This window comes from Chionomys nivalis, chromosome 11, assembly GCF_950005125.1.
Source record: "Chionomys nivalis chromosome 11, mChiNiv1.1, whole genome shotgun sequence".
In the NCBI taxonomy this organism is placed as follows: Eukaryota; Metazoa; Chordata; class Mammalia; order Rodentia; family Cricetidae; genus Chionomys; species Chionomys nivalis.
Window position 1 is genome coordinate 32,730,339 of NC_080096.1, and position 21,094 is coordinate 32,751,432.

At 48.2% G+C, this 21,094-nt stretch overlaps 1 protein-coding gene across 6 annotated transcripts in view; it reads right to left on the bottom strand.

The window, feature by feature from the left end:
* Window positions 1–21,094, bottom strand: part of Eri3 (ERI1 exoribonuclease family member 3) — a 135,554-nt gene that overhangs the window by 27,123 nt on the left and 87,337 nt on the right. For 5 of the 6 annotated variants that reach the window (XM_057783687.1, XM_057783686.1, XM_057783689.1 and 2 more), the window contains one exon: window positions 371–470. The exons of the other annotated variant lie outside the window; for it this stretch is intronic. In XM_057783687.1, the coding sequence (XP_057639670.1) occupies window positions 371–470 (100 nt within the window). The remainder of the gene's footprint in view (window positions 1–370; window positions 471–21,094) is intronic. 6 annotated transcript variants of the gene reach the window in all.

Sequence of the window (21,094 nt, forward strand, 5' to 3'; positions counted from 1 at the left end):
TAAACAGTCTTCTCCAGCTCCACAGGGGGGTGGGTAAGCTGACATATGCCCATATCCCTGAAGACACTGCCCACTAGGGATACAGGCAATAGGGACAAGGGACAGCATTTTGAATCTAAGGCCACCTGTGACTCACCCAAAGCCTATATTCCAGTCTCCTCTGAAATGTTTTGAGAGGTCCTTTCCAATTGCCCCAATCCATAATATCCTCCATCTGCCCTCCCTACCCTCCTCCCCCCAGCCAACGGTGAGAGCCTTCCGTAATGGTGGAGTACTGAAAGATACATGGAAACCCTCTGTTTGCCAGGGGACTGAGGCATGCGGGCAGGGGACTGACAGAACTGCCAGGGGGAGTTGTGGAGGGACTGACCAATGCCGCTGTGGGGCCGGCCTATGTGTTGCAGGCTGAGACCCTTGTTCATGTCTAGTAGTCCATTCTTGGGCCAGCAGCCCATGGCGAAGCTGTAAGCCTGGAAGACAGGAGGCAAGAGTTGTTAACAGAGGCCCTGGCCCACTGAGCAAATCCCACTCACCAAGTCTCCCCCAGTCCCCACTTCTTCCCCTCAGGGACTTTTAACACCACCTCATTAGAGTCCCTTACCATGCTCCTTTCACTTGAGGGTCCCCCCCAACCATAAAAACCCCTTTCTTCTCCAAAGTCTTCCTCCTGGGCTTTCCCCTTCAGCATCTGTCATCCTTCCTGGGAGCCCCCTGCAGGGCTCTTCTCTGGAAGTCTGGCTAGCTAAGGTCCTCCCCTCATGGCAGCATCTCCTTCACCATACACCCTCCACAGATTCCCATCAAGAACACAGCTGTGTTGGGCTCCCTCCCTTGATATTACTGTCACAAAGTCTTCTCAGGTAGAATCCGGGAGATTAGTGATTCCAAATCTCGTTCCACAGACAGGATAGATGAAACAGGGACTGGCCAATACCATGCCTGCGGTCAAGATGCTTTTGATTCTGAACAGGAAAGGCTGTGAAAGGCTGTGAGTGCAGTGCGGGAGCTCAATGAAAGGGGAGTAAGGTCACCAGGTCAACTCAAGCAACTCAAGTGAGGGAAGCACAGGGTGGTGTGTGTGTGTGTGTGTGTGTGTGTGTGTGTTCTGTTGAAGGTCAAGTGCTCACTTATGCATATTCAAAGCGGCCACCCATTGATCTGTACTTAATTGTTTTCCTGGGGTTGGGGAAGGAAGTGCTGGGGGCATCGATCTGCTCAGGTCCCCAGCAGTTCCATTGCTCCCCCCCATCCTCTATCGCACCATCTGGCCTCCAGCAACTTCCATCTGTGGGGAACACGTGGCAGGACAGAATCTGCCTTCCCTCTCTGGGGACAGGACCAGCAGCATCTTCCCTCACTGGCATGACAGGCCTAAAGTCACAGATGAGGAAACTGAGGCCCAGAAGAAAGTGACTTTGAGTTATGTGGATTAGACCTCCATTATGTGGTTTAGGGGGATTTCTTCCTTCTTAGCATGCCAAAAAAAAAAAAAAAAAAAAAGGAAAAGAAAAGAGTCCTGGGCTTCTGCCAGCAGGCCTGAAATCAAATCAAACATTTAACTATCCCTTTCCCTTTGCCTCAGATCAGAAGTCACTAAACACCAAGCTGACCTTCTTCTAATGGCAGAAGGTGACAGCATGTGGGACAGTGGCAATGGGGATACAACTTGGGTGAGCTGGGCCTGCTGACAGAACCAAAGTGCCTGCTAGCCATGCTTAGATAAGAACTGCCATATCCACCTACTTCTGGGCCCAGCAGCTCTCACACGAGGAAAAGACCCAGCCTAGGGCCAGAAACAAGATGTGTCTGTGCCTCTGTGTGTGTGTGTGGGGGGGGGGGTGGTGGACAGTATCTGTGCCAGGGCCCAGGGGCTAGGAAGGCAGAGGGCCAGTTTCTTTCGTTTCCAGCTTTAGGAACCTAGCCCACGGACACTACAAGAACTAGGAGTCAATGCAATTTAAAAATTAGTTCTTTCCAAAACCATTTTCCTTGACCACAGTGGGACCAGCCAAAGCTCAACTCCAGCGAACCCTTGTCTACCTTCTCCCAGGTCACAGCTATCGGAAGCTGAGTATGGGACTCAAGGATGGGTTTGGGAAAGAGCATGCTGGCAGAACCAGGATGTGGGCAACAAGGGGCTGCAGGCAGCAAGAGGAAGCAGACAGACAGATAAGGGGCATAGTCAGTGGGTGGGCACAGCTGGGGGAACTGCTGAGCATGGCCAGCTGAGGCTGGAGCGCAGTGGGCCAGAGAGCAGTGGCGGCTGCCTTTCAAGTACTTTAAAATCACTTACAAAGGCCGGATTAAACGATCAGAAATTCCATTTAATAGGACAAATAAAGAAATAACAATCTACTCTATCAGTCTGGAGAAGGCGAGCTGGATGGGTTTTTTTCCCCCTTGAAAAAGGAAAAAGGGAAGGAAGGGGGAAAAAAGAAGGATAATGTGTGTTTACTCAAGCAAAGAAAAAAATATTTAAGTGATGTCGGGGAGAAGATTGCAGTAACTAGTGAAGAATAACATCGTCTACTTTGCTGTCAAATCACACCCGAATTTCAGTAATAGATTCTCGGCTGACACTCAATTCAATTCGAAGGTGATCCCGCTTTATCCCAGCCCATCAAATATTAAACACTTGCATTAGCAGGTGCTGCCGCTTCCCGGCTTAAAGCGGCGGGCGGCAGGGCTGTGGCGGCCCCTCCACTCTGCTTGTGGCTCAGGGACAGGGCATGTTAACGTTATCTGCACGTCATCCTGAGCCTTATCACAGCTAAGCGGCAAGACCACTTCAGATAACATTAGATGCTTGCCCCATACGTCACCATGATTAGATTATTACTGTAATTATGACTCCCCAAGATCTTCCCAGGCTAGGATGTGTAAAAGGGGGGTGGAGGGCCAGGCTGGAACAGGGCAAGCCAGAACCCTAGGCGGGAGAGAAGTAGCTGGCAAGGTGCAGCCTGGTCCCGCCTGACGGGTGCCTTTCAGGAAGGGCAGTGTAGCTTGTCAGAGCAAGGGTGAGATGAATTGGTGTCTGCACTGTGGCTGTGGTGTCATGCACAGTTTCATAGTCCTAGATAAGGCATGATAACCAATTGCTGCTGAGACACGGCCTCATCCAGCACTTCCTCAGGGGGTATGGGCCAGGAGGAGGGGGTGGCATGTGCACATGGGTCTGCCAAGCTCCTAATAAGAGGGATTTAATTTTTACAAATGCTGCTTCCAGCGGGGCCTTCATATACCAGCCAAAGTCCAAAATGATATTAAAAACGGTTAATTAAAACTGCTCTCTTTCAGCCTGGGATTCCTCCTGCTGCCCCTGCTGAGAACACTTGCACATCTCCCCCAGAGCTTAACCTTCTGACACGGCCACCAGTCTCACAGAAGCAGCGTAGGCACAGCACCTCAAATCTGCCCCACCCCCGGCAAGAAAAGAAAACAAAACAACTCTGTCATTTTAGCTAGCGGTCACAGTCACAGGAAACACACATAAAAGGCTCTTCTATCAATGCAACCTGTGTTTCCATCCCCGTGTACTCTGGACCTCACATCTGCTGTCCCTCTGCACCTTGGTGCTCCCTTCTGAAGTCCCCCCCAATTGGGGACAATATCTATGAGGGAGTGCCTCAGCCATTCCCTCCAGTGACTGCCCATCCTGCCATCCTCCTAAAGACACTGCATCTGTAAACAGCCTTAGCGGAGCTCTTCCGGGAGTTCCTCTCAGGGCAAGGTATACAAGCTATGTTGTAAGAACTCCGGCTGGAGAGTCGAGGATGCCACCTGGCAATCAATTAGAGCAGGAGGCTGAGACCTGTGTGAGGCTGGAGGAGGTTAGGAAAGCCTCCCGGAGGAGTGTTACAGGAAAGTCTGAGTACAGCCTATAGGGAGCACTGCAGTCAAGACAAAGAGGAATGGCAGGGGTGGGGAGAAGCTCCCTCTTCTTGCTCCCTTCCTTCAACCTGTGGGGAAGGGGCAAGGGCCTAGAAGCTTCTTAATGTTGATCAGTGCGGGACAAGAATCTGCTTTAAGAGCTCTCTCCAAGCCCTTGTACACGAGCTGTTTACCAATGGTCGCTGCATCCCCATCAGTCATCAAGGCCCACCTGCCCAGCTGTGCAGTTAGCACCCAGCTCTTGGGGTTCCCAGCCAAAGGGTGGAGCAGGTGGAAGGATGACTACTAAGGAAAGGAAGATGACTTCTAAGTTCTGTCCATGACAGGCACTCAAACACTGAGCCAGGAGGACAGGTGGAGCTGGATTGAAAGATGCTGTACCCACTGAACCAACCCACCCTACCCTGTCAGGCAGGCACGCACATTTCCCTTCCCCTGGGCCGCTGTAATTTCCATGCGCAGGGAAGCAGGTGCCGAGCTGTTCCCGGCTGGCTTTCCCCTCTTGTGGCTCTGCCCGCCTTGGCTGCTGCCCCATTAGCTTAGTGGCCAGCCATCTGCGACGGGCCTGCTGCACAGCCCTGCTGTAGGCGCGGCGGGTGGCCCCCTGTGTAACAGGGAGCTTTGCCATTAGCGCCTTTAATATTCTGACACCTCAGCACAGCCTGCTATTACATGCAAACGCTGATCGCCCTGTGAAATTACATTGCTGGGCCCGCGAAATGGAATCGTGTATAATCAGCCTCCTCCATGCACTGTCAGTCCCATCACAAACACGGCGCCCGGCGGCTTACGGGGGCTTAGCAGCTGCGACAAGTGTATTGGGTTTAATAGATGAAGTAGCCCTCAACGGCAGCAGCATCAGATCCTTCAGAGAGGAGAGAAGAGGCATCAACAGCTGCTCTGGTGTCCCTGCCCACCCATACACTACCTACAGCGGGTGGACAGGGCAGGAAGGGGGTTGCAGACAAACAGAGACTACTCAGTAACTTCTGGAACACCATGTACCAACATATCAGTTCTCTGTTGACAAGGAGCAAGCAGGCCTTTGATACTTCTGGATGACTTGTCACCCTGCAGACCCAAGACTGGTGAGCCCTTTCCCAAGACTAGAGACTAAATCCAGCCTGCCACCGTCTTAACACCTACCAGAGAGGAAGGTGAAGGTGTGGTTCTTCAGGATGAGAGTTGGACATATACAAACACTACCTAAATGGTCAACGTGTCTTCTTTATTTGAGGCATAAGAGATTGAACCAGAGACACTGAAACCGGAAACCTGCATGCTAGTCGAGTATTCTACCACCATGATACACTGCTGGCCATACCCAGACTCAGCCAGAGAGCTGAGTATCCAGGCCACAAGTAAACACAGATTGGGTATGCGCCGTGTGTACTTGGGCATAGTCAGCAGCCCATGCCTTGCAGAAAGCCAGTGCATTCAGAGTTCTGATGTGCCCTCAACTCCTGGGTCCGCACGTTAGCACTATAACCTTGAATGACTTACTAAATTTTTCTGAACCACAGTTATCTGTACTATAAAAAGAGATAACATATTCTTTATGTGTACCTGTGGCCACCCAGGCACACCCACTTTCATCACTGTCCCCGGATACTTGTGTCCTCATCCAAAATGTACCCCACCTTTAGGAATACTACTCTCATCTTTTACAGGTTCAGACTAACACCAATTGTGGAAAATTATGTTTTCCAAAGACAGTCATATTATCTCCCATCCCATCACCAAAAGTTTATGTCTCCTCCCCTCCTTTGGAAACAGGATGGGTGTCTGTGACTATTTCCACTGCGGTGCAGAAATGCTGTCACTACAAGGCTACCGCAGAAATGCTTCGGCAGATTCCACCCCAGTTGCTGGAATTCTTGTCCAGGCCCTGAACTGCTATCAAGTAATGAACCATTCCAGGACAGCCACATCAAGTACGGAGACTGTCCTAGGACAGCCAAACAGTGAGAAGCTCAAAATAATCCTCAGGCAGGCCACACAGAGAAGCCATGAGACGGGATAAAAAGGGAGGTGCCAGCCAGCCCCCAGCTGCTCCAAACAGAGTGCCAGATCAGAGCTAGATGACAGCCACATGAGAGCCTGTGATTTCACATAAATAAACTTTCTAGAATTTGTTGTTAGGACCATTAAATTTAGGGATGATTAGGAGGGGGTAATAACTGGAAATCTACTACCTACCCTTTTCTGGAAATACTCTGCAGGTATCTTCAAATTCTTCTTTCCTGTAGCTTCTAGACTATTCTCTCCCTGTGGGACTTTATCCCAAATGGTCACCACTTTGGGTAACTTCAACATCTACCGAGTAACACAGTCTAGAAAATTTGCCTTTCAATTTATTGACTCCTGATTCTCATTAACGACATTCTACAATGAGCTACTTCCGCCTCCTTCCATCTTTTCCCACAGTCATAACTTGGACCTCATCATCACCAGAAATGCTTCCTTTCTGAACTCTCATCTTGATAGATTCTTCCGGCCTCAGACGCTTAGAGGTTTTGTAGTCTCTCTCTTTTTGCCACTCCACCCGCAGTCTGTCCATTCCTTCTGGCTTCAATCCCTTTTCTAGTAGGCCTGGAACCTTGACTCTATTATTTCAACTATCCATTTCCCAATCTTCAACTCCCCTAACTGCTTGTCTTACACACCTTTCCTGAAAACACCCAACAACAATGCTTTGCCACATTGCTCTTAAGCTAAGTATTTACAAAAAGTCACATTTCCATGTAGGAAGTGGTCACTATGGATCCAATATCACTATCTTGGCACACACTCCATAGCACCCCAAACCCTCTTTCCTATTTTCACAAAAAGAGTGAAAGCCACTGGCAGAACTCCTTCAAGTATATGCTCCACATTTAAAAGGAGGCTGGTTCTTCCTACCTGCCCCTTGGCCTCTAGCTCTAACAGGAACACAACCACTTCTTGCCCATCACCAGTCCCACACTTGAGTTTTGCTTGTCAAACCTCCTCAGGTTCTTGCTCCAGTTTTTCTAAATCTGCAGCTTCAAGTAATAGGAGAGTAGGAGGGGGGCCTACTGGAAAGAAGGGGTCCAGAGGGAGTGGGATGGGGATGAGAGACAGTAATGGGGGAATAAAGCCAACATACATACATATATTCACATACATACATGTATTTGCATGTCTATATATGCACAAAATTGTCCATTTATTTTTTCAATAAAAAAGAAATTCTTAGCCTAATAATTTATTAGCTTCTTCCCCTTTACTTTGAAGCATTTGTTTAAATCTCTACTATATTGACAGAACTTCTCTGAGTCCCAATTTCCTCTCTGAAAGACGGTAACAGCATCAATTTCATTGAGCTGCTGGGAGGATTGAGTTAGTATATAAGATGTTGAAATGATACCAGGCTCCTTGCTATCCTTTTTTTTTTCTTAAAGTCCCTATTTATTCCACACTTTTATTCATCTAGAGCCCATCTGCTAACAATTAAATTTCTTAAAATGGTCTCCCCTCACTTCCACTGCCCTGCCCACCATTTCCAAGCTCCCTGTGATTGTTTTCCATTGCTGCTATGGCACTCAGCTCCTGCTAAGGCCAGCAATCCTCCCCTTGCTGCCACTGCTCTTGGATAGCTGCAGGTTCCTTGCTGTCTTCAGCACTCCATCTGTAGAACCCTTTCCCCTGTGCTTTCCCTGACATTCAGCTCTCAGTTCCCCTAGCTCTGCTCTGGCCCTCACACTCCTGCAGTGTCCTCTGCAGCTGGCCATCTAGTATATGATACGTTCTGTTCTTCTTTCCTAGCTTTTCCTAGTAGTTGTTACTCTCCTCTGGGGAGTCCCTCAACTCCTTTGTCTTCAACCTGCCTACCTTCCACACTTGTATTTCTTATTGCTACCTAAATGCCAGACACATGTTACTTACTTACCCTTTCCATGTGGACTTCACACATGTATGTTTAGAACATAGTTCAACATTTATCCAAGCTATTCCTTCTCCTGGGTTCTTTTTTTTTTTTTTTTTTTTTTTTTTGATTTTTCGAGACAGGGTTTCTTTGTAGTTTTTGGTTCCTGTCCTGGAACTAGCTCTTGTAGACCAGGCTGGCCTCGAACTCACAGAGATCTGCCTGCCTCTGCCTCCCGAGTGCTGGGATTAAAGGCGTGCGCCACCACAGCCCAGCCTCCTGGGTTCTTAAAACACAGTGTAGCCCACCAAACTGGTCTGCTAAGCCAAAAACTAAGAGTCAGCCTGGATCTCATTATCTTCTTTACTGTCACCAAGTCCTGTGATTGCTGCTTTGTGTCTCATGCTTACTCAAGCAAGGGTAAGCACCCCCCCTAGGATGCTCTCTGCCTTTGCCTTCTTTTTCTTTCTATTTCAACACTCAACTCAAAAGTGCCTCCCTTTAGTCTTTCCTGACTCATCCTGACTCTAAATCCACCTACAGTCTGAACAGCACCTATGACATTAGAAGTCTTTACCAATCTCTGCAAATCTGGAGACTCCTAAGAGCAATGGCTATACTGTTCTCTCCTGATGCTCCACCAAGAGAAGAGGAAGGAAGGCAGGAGGCCGCAACTCTCACCTACACAGGATCCTTCAAGAACCATCTCTCTTCTTACCCAGCGGAACGGCAACCCTTTAGCCATTCTTGGAACTGACTGTGTGAAAACAACTCCTGCCTCTCTTCTCCTTTCCTGAGAAGTAGCTTTTCTTCAGCTACGGGCAGCCCCATTCCATTCACTGGGCCCAAAAGAAGCATGGCCAGCACGTGTACAGTGGCAGTAGAATGGGCTCTTGTGTCAGGCAACAGATACTCAACCTCCCCACGCCTAGCTGGAAGCTCTGCTGGTGCACTATGCTCTCTGGCTTACCAACGCATGTCAGGGGCCTTGCAGTGCCTCCACCTCTGCCCATCAACGGAACTTAAGAGGAATAATTAGCTTCTCCATGTGCTTGATCTTACACTGCCCACACAATGACAGATGCCTCTTGTGTGCTGGATCACCACCACAGCAAGGGCAGGGGTTGTACCAAAGGTCTATATTCCACAGCATTTGGTACTGGAGGTCCAAGGATGGAAAGACAACTTGCCAGCTCAGTTTGATACCATTAGGGTCCTGAGTACTTTCAGGTGGAGTTAACTTGCAGCGTCAGAGGGGACTTGGGGACACCAAAGTTTATGGGAAGGGAACAAGATAAGATGCTCCTGTGTTATGCTGCCTGGGCCCCTGCAGAGGAGGCTACCTGTCCAGAGCTACCTGTGCACTGCCATTGTCTAAGGCAAATAGGTCAGCAGGAGCCACCTGCCTGGAGTGAGAGCCACATTGTGAGTTTTCTTTGTTTTCATTACAATTTCCTCTCTCACTGCTTCTTTTTAGCCAGCCCTTTCCTCCCTGGGGTGCTGGGGATTGAATGAAACACCACCCCCGGCTCCAATAAGTGTATTTCAATTACATCTGTCACTGTATAACGATATAATGATATATCATGTGATATTAAATCCATGGTAATCATATCAGGGATTTTTTTTAATCGTGCACTAATCACATTATTACATCTCTATAATTAACAACAGGAGGTATGGAAATCCAGTTAAGGCAGCAGGCTCACTGTAGTTCCCCCCACCCCCATTTTAGTTACCTCCAGATTAGGGCCAGATTAGGAGATGGGGACTGCAGGACATTTAACAGGCTGAGCCAGTTTCACCTCCCAGTGCCACTGCCATGGGCAGAACCTTCAGCATCCAGGGCTGACAGAGATAATCCGACTGAGATCAGGATTCCAGGTTGCAGCTGCTCAGGAAAGAGCCCACACAGAGAGGCACAGCCACATAGCTCAGCTAAGACTTCTAGAACTCCTACCTGAACCTGCAGCATCAAGTTGTCACCATTGGGGGAATGGGGGTGAGTACTTTTCCTTCAAACCAGCAAGGCTCTCTAAGATGCTTGGGAGACCCATGTGAGTCTCTCTCTCCTACACCAGAATTCCCCCTGCTACTGCTGCACAGACTCCCCTCTGACCTGGCTTCTGACCACTCTAAAACCACTGGGTCCAGCAACTGTAGTCTCATCAGCCCTGATGGCAACAGAAGAAACCCAACTCTCCCTAGGGCCATTCCTTCTCAACTCTTTCTCTGCCCTTCATATCACATGGCAAGTGGGATTTTTGATAACCACTGGATTGTTCTCTTATCCCCTAAACAGTGTAAGTTCTTCTTCTTCTCACCCAAGCCTAGATGGAGAGAGGAGGGGCTGGGGACTGAGCTTGAACTATGTCAAATGACCGACCCTGCCTTTTCCACCCCCTTTCCTGATACTGAGCTGTTAGGGCTAATTCCCTCAGGGGTGTCAGAGCCAGTCTGCAAAGCAGAATTCTGTGTTTCAAGTCCAAAGCTTTGAACCTGGCATGTAACTAGTCCTCAGTGAGGGGCAGGCATTTTGCTAAGTTTGACTCTCAGAAGTTGGACAAGCCTGAAGATAAAAGAGAAAAATCATGTCCTTTTTCCTAATAAAAAGGAGACACTAATAGCAGTCAGCACTTAGGCAAAGCACTTTAAGTTTCTAAAGTGCTTTCCAAATTAAAATATAATCCTTTATTGAGCGTGTGCCACCACCATCTGCCCACCCTGCACACAGCACACACACCTTCACTTTCTTCCACCCAGGAAAACAGAAGGGCTACATTCCATATTCTCTCCTTTTCCTGTCTGGACTGTTTTGTTGTTGTTGTTTTGTTTGTTTGGTTTCAGCAAATACTCTGTTAAGTCCTGTACTGGAGATATTCAAGTCCAGTGGACTAGGCCAGTGCCCTCAAAGAGCTATGAGTCAAAAGAAAAGACACTTAAACACATTCGCAAAACAACACAATGATGGCCAACATCCGCCAAGAACTTTGGTGAAGAAATGAACCCTAGAAAGACATCACAGAGAAAAACCCAGATGCCTTCATTAGGATATTCTAGGCGGGTGTCACACAGGCAAGGAGCTTGTCTGTTCTAAGAGGAGACGAGAAAGTCCTGAGAAAGTAGCTGATTACAGACACAACTGGGGCTGGACAGGATTGCTCAGGAGGATGCCTTTAATTCCACTACCTGGGAGACAGAGACAGGTGGATCTCTGTGAGTTCAAGGTCAGCCTGGTTTACAGAACGAGTTCCAGGACAGACACCAAACCTACAGAAAAACCTTGTCTTGAAGAAAAATAAAAAAGACTGCTTAGGAAGAAAGGAAGCCTGTGAAGTCAGATGAGGCCTTCAGAGCTGGGGCCCAGAGAACCTCCCCTCTGAAACGGATCTACCATCCTAGCCACTATCGCCCTTGTCAGATCAGTCTGTTCTCTACCCAGGGGTAATAGAATGGAAGGATCTCGGTTTCAGAAACATACTGACCCACTGTCAACATCTACTCAGAGTACATACCTGCCAAGTAATATGCATGCATACAGCAACAAAGACAGCTCCAATCTCAGAGAGATTTAAGTCTACAGGACAAAGAAGATACTAACTACAAAGCTACGCAAGTGATCATTAATTTACAGCTATAGAAAGAGTTCCACGAAGAAATATTCACTGTTGTGATGGGCGGGGGCAGGAACAGCACGCCCCACACAGACTGCTGACTGAGCAGTGGGAGATGTGTAAGGGAACACTGAGGCAAGGACCCTGGGAAGAGGCTAGAGACAGAGTAGCAGAAAATCCAATTTGGGCTCTTACAGTTACAGAGCTAGAAAGACTGGGCTGGGGATGTAGCTCGGTCGGTAGACTACTAGCCTAGCATGTATGAGGCCCTGGGTTCAAACTCCAGCACTTCCTAAACTGGGCATAAGAGGTGAACAAATGTACCGGAGCTCTCAGAAGGATCAGAAGTTCAAGAGCATCCTCTGTTACACATTACATGAGACCCTGTGTACAGCTCTGTGTGGGGCAGGACATACATGGAGATGATCCCTGGGTAAGGGTGCTTGCTGCCAAGCCTGATGACATGAATTTGACCCCTAGGACCCATAGGTGGAAAGAGAGAGAAGATTCCCAAAAGCTATCCTCTATCTCTACAAGTATGCCACGCCATGTGCCCACCCCACCACAATTTTTCTAAAGATAAAGACTAAGAGGATGTGAACAAAGCCCCAGAGGAGAGGAGAGAAGAGAGAATCTCTGTAACTCTTGTCACTTAGGATGCTGGAGGCAGAAGGCTAGCGTCTGAGGCCAGTCTAGGCAAGAGAGCAAGACTAGCTCAAACATAAAAACTAAGAACAAGCAGAATACAGAGTGCTCTGGGCAGGAAGCTGAGCCACAGAACACTGGCCTAGCATGCACAAAGCCCTGGGGTTGATCCTTAGCATTGTTTTTAAAAACAAAAACAAACCCCCTACTGAAGATGAATAGAAACATCACTTCAGGGAATGGCAACTCCAGTCTCAGGACCTTAGTTCCCTCCTGGCTTTAATTAGTGATTCCTCCGTAATTACTAATTACCTCATTTCCTAATCTCTTTTGCCCCACTCCTCCCAGTCCCTTCTAGACTGCCCAACCGAATCTTCCCAAAGGCACTTTTGCTTAGCACGTGTCACACACCATTTGGATGTACACCATACACAGCTGGTCTAGAATCTGTCTTGTCACCCCTTCATCTCGGACTGCTATTTCAGAAGCAGGACATAAGCTCTACCTACAGGCCCCAGAGACAAGCAGGTACTGTTGCAGTCTGAAGTCTAGGTCCCCTTCCCTCTGCCCACAGTCTGAGAACTCCACAGGCCTCCACTTGAAAAGGGTGCTGAAAGCAATGATGTCTACACGTGCAATGGGAGATATTTGTGTCTGCTTTACCCTTGGCTTTTTGCTCCGGTTCAGGTAGGAGCGGGGTGGGCTGGCTGGCAGATCTGAGAGCGCGGCACGCCCCAGCGGGCAGGGCGCACAGCGCGGAGGAAGGCGCGAGTCAGTCTGGAGTGCTCCCCATTTATCAAGCTCACGCAGGCCGCCAGCCGAGCGAGTCTTTCTATCATTACACCTCTCAAAATCCGATTCATACCACTAATCCTGCCTTCATTCTCCCAGATTAATAACATCTCTTTCAACCTTCACAGTGTGATAAATAGACAAAGAGAGAACAAAAGGAGAGACAGAAGAGAGAGAAAGAGCTGGAGCAAGTCCCCATAATAGAGAGAGCCGAGAAAGAGGAGAGGGAAAAAAGGAGAGAGAGCGTGAGCAGGCAGCGGCTAGAGACTGCAGCTACCTCAGAAAGCCGCTCTGAGGAGAGCTGGCGGCTGCGCCCCGCTATGCTCTGCTCTATCCCCAAAGAGAAAGAAAGGCTCGTTAACAGCTCCTTCCTGCCTGCACTTTTGTTCAAATTCTTTCCTTCCCTTCCAATCCTGCTTTAGGTCAAATTCTACTGAAAATGAGTCTCTTGGCTTCCTGGTCTCCTCCTAGCCTCCCAACGAGGCCTAGAGAACAAGCTTTGGTCCTTCAAGAATGCTGAGTCTGGGGGCATGATGGGCCAGAAATGGCTTTGGTAAGCAGAAAGCAAGTTTGCCCTAAGTTTTACCAGGACTGTTCCCTTAGTCCAAACCTGAGTCCTTCCCAGCATTTTCAAGAGAAAGGGCCAAGAGCAAGAGGGGCCAGGGGTCTAAGCCTATACATCTTGCCACTATAAGGCTCCAGGTGGCCCAAAGGCAGGGCCTCTAGCCCCCAGTGGCCCAGCCAGATGGTGAATGTAGATACGGCCCTGAGGCTTGCTACAGTACAAGTATGACCACATCTCCAAATTATGGAGAAGTGTGTCAGGGACAACTCACTGGGTCCCAGTCCTATACTTCAATCTACCTCTGCCCCTTCTTCTCTACCTGGAAGCTTACCCATGTATGTCCCCACAGGATACTCCCTTCTCTGCACAGACCCCACTGAAGCTCCTCAAGGGTAATCCAATCACTCCTCTTCTGGGCTCCGAAGGGCAGCACTGTTTCATCACCCTGTAGTGACAGTGCTCTCCTCATTCAGGGGTGGGGGGAGGGGCGGGGGTATTGCCTCCATTCTTCTATTTTCAGGTTTAAGTTGCCCTAAGCACTTCAATTCTTCTTCTGTTTTGCCCAAACTAGCCCTAGCCTCATAGGACTTGGCCTGCCCTCTGGACTACACAGTATTCCTAGGCTGCTGGCTGGCCTGGCTTAGAGGCAGGAGCAGAAGCACCCCATACCAGGAAGCTCCAGTGGCACAACACAGCCATCAGAATTGGAGGAGGGCTGCAGCCAGCTCTTTAGACCACTGCGGCTCTCGGTACACTCAGGGCAATTAAGGAGTAGAGCAGGGGTTGGTGCATGCTGAATGGAGGCCTGCCCCTGCCCTGCTCCACCTGTACAAGGAGCCTTCTGCAACACTCAAGGCTTCTCCAAAGAGAGGGAATTTGGTAGTAGCCAGAAATGTCCTGAGGCAGACTGTTGGTAGAAGGCTGGTGGTTTGCATACTAGAGAACAATGGTCCATAGTCTTATATAGGGCTATATAGGGGATTTCTTTTTTTTTTTTTTCTTTTTTTGGTTTTTTGAGACAGGGTTTCTCTGTGGTTTTGGAGCCTGTCCTGGAACTAGCTCTTGTGGACCAGGCTGGTCTCGAACTCACAGAGATCCGCCTGCCTCTGCTGCCCGGCTACAGGGGATTTCTTACAGACACTTCTCAAGTCTTCCCTTTAGCAAGCTCCCTCTCCCTTCTCCCCTATCCTGCCTCTCAAACACAAGCCTCCTTTAGGACCCAAATGGCTGTTGTCCATATACACCATTCATCCCTGGGACCCCATCACTTCTAGCCCCAATTCTCCGCATTTTCCAGTCAAACTTTCACTTGAAATAACTTGAAATCTGGGGGGGGGGGGGCGGGCGCGGGTAGAGGGGACAGATAAAACAAAACAAACAAACAAAAGGTAGCTTCCAGGACCCAGAAAGAAACCCTGAGGGGAGATGGAGGATGGTGATCTTCCACAGAAACTCCAGATGCTCCACTAGCCTTCCTACAGCCTCCGAAGGCTCCCCAGGCAGATGCCTGCAACAGCAAGTGTGTTAGGATGGTGGAATCAAGTGTCCCAAGGAGCTGCAAGAAGGGTCTGAGGAGAAGAGCAAGGAGGGAAGACGACAGTCCTGGTGGTGGGGAGGAGTCCTCTCTACAGCCTACTTAGTCTATTGGTGCCCTTTCAACTGGCACACAGGCCCATACTTCCTTCAAATGCAAGGTCAAACAGCCCTAGGCCTTCCCTGAGTGACTGAACTGTCATTTGCCTGTAGTTAAAGCTCTCATCCACTAAGTGACTGAGTGGCTTCTCAGCTTGGAAAGGCCCTCCATCTCCTGCAGCCTCATCTCTGACAGGTGGACAGGCCAAGGCTCTAGGAAAGAAAAACTACTCAGTCACTTTATCCTCTGCCTCTACTGCCAATCACTGCCCCAACCCCGTTTTCTTCAAGTCCTCTAGGCTTCTTGGAGCCCTCCTTCCAAGGTAAGTCCTCTAAGTCTGAAGGATGAGACGCATCTCCTAAGAGGGCTCTGCTCTCCCATAGAGAAATAGCCCTAGATGCCAGGGAATGATCTGCTGGGGATCAAAGGCTGTCAATCCGACACAGAGGGGCTCTGGGAGGTAAGAAACCAAGCCTGAACAGTATTTTCTCCTTGCTCCCTCATCTCCTGTTTTAGAGCTGACTCCTCCAGGCAGCCAGTGACACAGAGCAGGGAAGAAGTTGGGCCCTAATGTGTGAAAAGCTCCAGCAAAGCAAAATCATTTACTCTTTGGTGAGACTGCTCAGCAGAGCTAATAAATCTTGCATGAGCAGGGCCAATTCTAATTTCCTAATATGAAAAGGCATTTGGATTGAGAGAGAGGGGGAGATAAAAGTGATTGAATCTCCAATAGTCCAGGTTACTGACAAGAAACATCCTGCTCAGCCCTGAGAGAAGGATGGCAGCACCCGCCTGCTGCACACACCCATCTGCTCTGCCCCCCTTGGCGTGATACATCTCAGTCTCTTCTATTGACAGGACGTGGCTTTAAACACAGTTACACAAGTTATCATTTCTGCCTTCTGATCAATCTGAATTTTCAGGACAATTACCCTCTTAATCAATGATTGCTATCAGCAGCCCTGCGCCTGGACGGATTTCTCAGCAAGGTAATCATGCCGCCAGGCTGGACGGCGCGTGCATAGGCAATGAAGCTCCGGGTGGGGTCTCCTCCCTCCTTCTTGAGCCCCTGTATCCCAGCATCACTGCCAGCATGGAGGACAAGGACGGCAAAGTGTGAAGGCCACTTCAAGGAGTGGTGGGAGTAGAAGAAAGGGGAGGGGACCCAGCCACTCAGTCATTTTTCTAAACCATCTGATTATAGAATAAACCTATTAAAACCCTAGATTTACTGCCCACCGCCCAGATACATCTCCACATGCCCTCCTGCCATCATTCATACCTCCTAATTAGCCTAATAAAGCCCTATTCTAATTATAGGCTCAAACTATTAGGGTGAGTAAGTACAAAGAAAAGAGAAATATTGGCTTTACTAATCTCTTAGATGCTTCCATGGATCTGGTTTGTACTGGCTACTTACTGTCTGGGATGGCCAGGGCAGCCTCTTCTCCTCCTTGGAAACTGGACATCTGGAGCTATCATAAAGTAAGCCTGGTCTTGAGCCAGAAGGCTACCCAACCCAACACTGCCCTTCCTGGGTTCTTCCACAGATCCAACCCTCTGTGCACAAGATAATCCAGAGCCCCTCAGGAAAGGAAAGGAGAGGGAAAAGGGAAATCCACTGACCAGATAAACAGAAGCCTTATCTGCCACACCGGGAACCACTCAGAGGATGTTCTCACATCATCTGCTGCTGGGCAAGAGGCCAACAGTACAGTACAATAGAAATTACTTGATCTAGGACCCTGAGAAGTCAATCTGAGCTCTAGCATAGGTCCACACGTCATTATACAATTTGTATTTCACTCTGAGGGGACAAGAGAATTAAAAAGCATCTTTTTCCTTTTTCCCAAGGGATTACAGAAATATGCTACTGTGCTCTGGTATGTGTGTTTTTATTCACTGACATTTACTAAGTGCTACCCATGAGGTAAGTGAAGAAAGACGGTACAGTAGTGACGACACAGAAGTGATTTCTACTCCTCTGGACCTCACATCTACATCGAGAGAGATGGAGAGGGCAACAACACCAACTTGTACATGAATATTCATGGGAAAATTATTTACAGTAGCCAAAAGGTAGGAAAGACCAAAATGTCTAATAATGAATGAATAAAATGTAGGCTAATTATAATGGCATAGGCCTGTAATCCACGCACTCTGAAGATGGAGGCAGGAGGATAACTACAAGTACATAGTGGTTTCCAGGCTAGCCTGGCTACAGACAAGAGAACCTGCTTCAGAATAAACAGGAGCTGGAGAGATGGCTCAGCAGTTAAAAGCACTTGCTGCTCTTGCAGAGGACCAAAGTTTGGTTCCCAGTACACAAAACACATAAATCGCAACCACCTGTAACTCTAGTTCCAGGGGACCTGACACCTTCTTCTGGCCTCTGTGGGCACTGCACATACGTGATGCACATATAGACAAGCAAACACACATATACATAAAGCAAAATAACAATAATAATAAAATAAAAAGGGAGGGAGGGAAGGAAATGCAGAATATCTGTACAATGGAACAATTATTTGCAGTAAAAAGAAATAGAAAGCCAGCGGTGGTGGTGCACACCTTTAATCCCAGCACTCAGGAAGCAGAGGCAGGCGGATCTCTGCGGATTTAAAGCCAGCCTGGTCTACAAGAACGAGTTCCAGGACAGCCAGGACTACTACACAGAGAAACCTTGTCTCGAAAAACAAAAAAAGAAAAACAAAACAAAACAAAACAAAAAAACAAAAAAAAGAAATAAAGGACTGACTGATATGCATTGTAAAATATGGATGAACCTTAAAAATTATGCTAAGTGCAAAAAGGTCATAAGGTCACATAAATAAATCTTGTAGAATTTTAGGTTTGCTTAAGGACAGGATGTTTGAGGGAGGAGGGTAGGAAATGACTGCTAGTGGAATTTATTTTAAGGAGGACAAACATATTCTTAATTTAAGTATAACGACTGGCCTGCAAAGTATACAGGCCTACAAAGACAGTAAAATACAAACTATATATCTTAAATGTGTAAATTATACAGCAGATGACATATCTCAATAAAGCTACTTTTAAAAATGTATACTATGGTGCTGGCATGATGACTCAGTGGTTAAGAACATTGGCTCCTCTTCCCGAGGACCCGCGGTCTTAGAGGATAAACAGGAATTTATTGGGCAGGTATGCAACAAAGACCTCTCCAGGCAAGTGAACACACGGAAACTTAAGGCTTGCACATAGACCACACAGGCCCCTGAGTAGTTGGAGGGTATACTGCAGGGTCTTCAGAGTCAGGCTGCAGAGTTTATACTTCATTCTGTAGACATCGAGCTAGCTGACGTAAAGAAGGAGCACAGAACAGTCTGGGGTTTAGACGGTTCCTGCATGAGAAACACGTCATAGCTGGGAGGGTATGGTCTGGGGGTCACAATATCCAGAGTTTATATATTTAGGATTATTTTCCTAGGAATAAACATATTTCCCCTTTTTCTGTGTATGTGGTATGCATGTGTGTATATAGGTATTTGTGTCTGTGTGGGAACATGTATGTTGATGCACACCACATGTTTGCGTGCATGCGAAGTCACACAAGGTTGATGCTGGGATATCTTTATTCATTGAGGCAGGGCCCCTCAATCATATGAGGAGTAACTGAAATAGAGAGTGTTTCTGGTGAGTTTACTTTGGGAATTTCGTCTTCATCCTCCAAGGACTGGAAATTACAAAACTACCAGGCCCATACAGCATCTATGTGGGCCCTAGGGACCCAAACTCCAGTTCTCATTCTTGTGCAGCAGCGCTTTAACCACTGAACCATCTCCCCAGTTCTCTAGAATAAATTCTTTTTTTCTTTTTTTCTTGAGACAAGGTTTCTCTGAAGCTTTAGTACCTGTCCTGGAACTAGCTCTTGTAGACTAGGCTGGTCTCGAACTCACAGAGATCTGCCTACCTCTACCTCCCGAGTCCTGGGATTTAAGGCATGTGCCACCACCTTAGAATAAATTCTTAATAGCCAGTGAGATGTAGGATTTTGTCTATTCCGCTCATATTTTCTCAGTGCTTGGTGGAGTGCCTAACCCAGTAGCTGCTTATATGAATGAATGAATGAATGAATGAATGACCAACCTACTACACTCAACTCAATCTCAATATTGGTAGGCATACTGGACACCTTCCACGAACCCTGGTCTCTAGTTATATAGCATGAGCTCGTCAATGTACAGTCCCTGCTTGAGTTCTGACCTCTGGCTGCTTGCTACAGGGTGGATACTCTATCTTGTTACATCCTTTTTCTGCTCTGGAGGATCTCTGTAAGGCTCAAACCAGAAAATATCCCTGTGGCTAGAAGGAGGAGGGCAGCTAAGGCTTTAGTAGCGTCAAAGAGGCAGGTGGCAGTACCCAGGATCTTCCCCTTAAAGCAGCCATGGTGCTCTAGGAGGCGAGCACACAATCTGAGTCATAAAACTAGAGAATGAGAGATCATCCCACAGTCTTTCAACCCTCTGTGGAATGCCCTGCACCACAGGAGGCAGGCATACATGCAGGGAGGAGGCCAGCAGAGGTGAGGGGAAAACTCAACTGCAAGAGATTTGCAGGGGAGTGGGGAGGGGAAGACCAAGTCTTACTTCCTGAGCACTGTCCCCACTTGAGACTTGCCATTTCTCTCTACTTTCCTCTGGCCAGTAGAGTCCTCAGAGATGGTGGAAGGGGCTCCTCAGTCTCCCAACCCCCAATTCCTATAGCCTCCTCCCCAACCCTTCTTTTTCTTCCTGCAGAGCTTCCCTGGAGCCATAAAAATAAAATAAAACACAAACACCCACAGTCCAGGAGGAGGGCGTCAGACAGATAATGGGCATTTTATATCTTTTTATGACACTCCCCATAGGCAGCTCGGCAATCACAGTGCAATAAAGGCAGGCATGCAGCTTGCATAGTTAAACAACTGCCGGGTAATTAGGCACAGCAAACACACCACTGGGGAGGCTGCAGGCCTGCTCTGGGATCTGCCTGCAGCCAGCCTGCCTGCTTACCAGCAAGTTAAGTGCCAAGGCCAGGGCTAACACCAAAAGTGGTCATGGTGATACAGAGAGACCACTGAAAGCTCCTGTATGCACACGGGAGCACATGCCCCTGCACACTTACAGATGCCTCTGCACACTCACAAGCATGCCTGCTCATACTCAGGAGTGACACTCCTCTTTTCCAAATAGGACAACCTAGGCCTCTTTGAAGCAATCACAGCAGGAAAGAGCAGGAACTAGTCCAGCAGGACAGCCCTTGGGACACGGGAACATGCAGACAAATTTACACGACTCTGTCTTTTGTACACTTTGACTCAGTGAAGAACTTCATTAAACATAAATTAGTTGTAAAAAGAAAAAATAAACGAACAAAAACAAATAAATTAGTTGTTAAAAACAGGCTTGGCCAGGTGATGGTAGTGCACGCCTTTAATCCCAGCACTTGGGAGGCAGAAGCAGGCAGATCTCTGAGTTTGAGGCCAGCCTGGTCAACAGAGAGTGAGTTCCAGGGTAGTAAGAGCTACACAGAGAAACCCTGTCTTGAAAAACCAAGGGAGGGGGATGACATAGGTATGCGCACACAGCTTTTCCTGTACTCACCACTCCATCACGTGCACCACCTCCCACCTGCCTATAACCCCACACATCTTCCCATTTGAACCAGGAGCTCTGTACAGGTGGACTGAATCCAGATGTCCTGACACACTTCAGAGTCTCTAGTGGCTACTGGAGGACTACAAATATAGATGTTCCTGAACAGGTAGCGCATAGATCACCTGCTGCTACCCAAGGCTTAGGTCCAACCAAGACGGAAGTTCTCACAGCCCACACACATACTGCCTGTTCCTGCTACAGGGACCCAGACTGTCAGTACAAAACTGTCAGGGAACTGGAGGCTAGCTAATGGGACAAAACACTGCTAAAATCCCACCTGAAGACAGAGGAAGCCAAAGCCCCACCTCCAGAAGTTAGTTATCTGGATCAGCTAAGCTAAAACCCACCCCCAACCCCACTTCCACCTTGCAAGACACTTGCCAGAAGGCCATGAGTGTGACCACATAG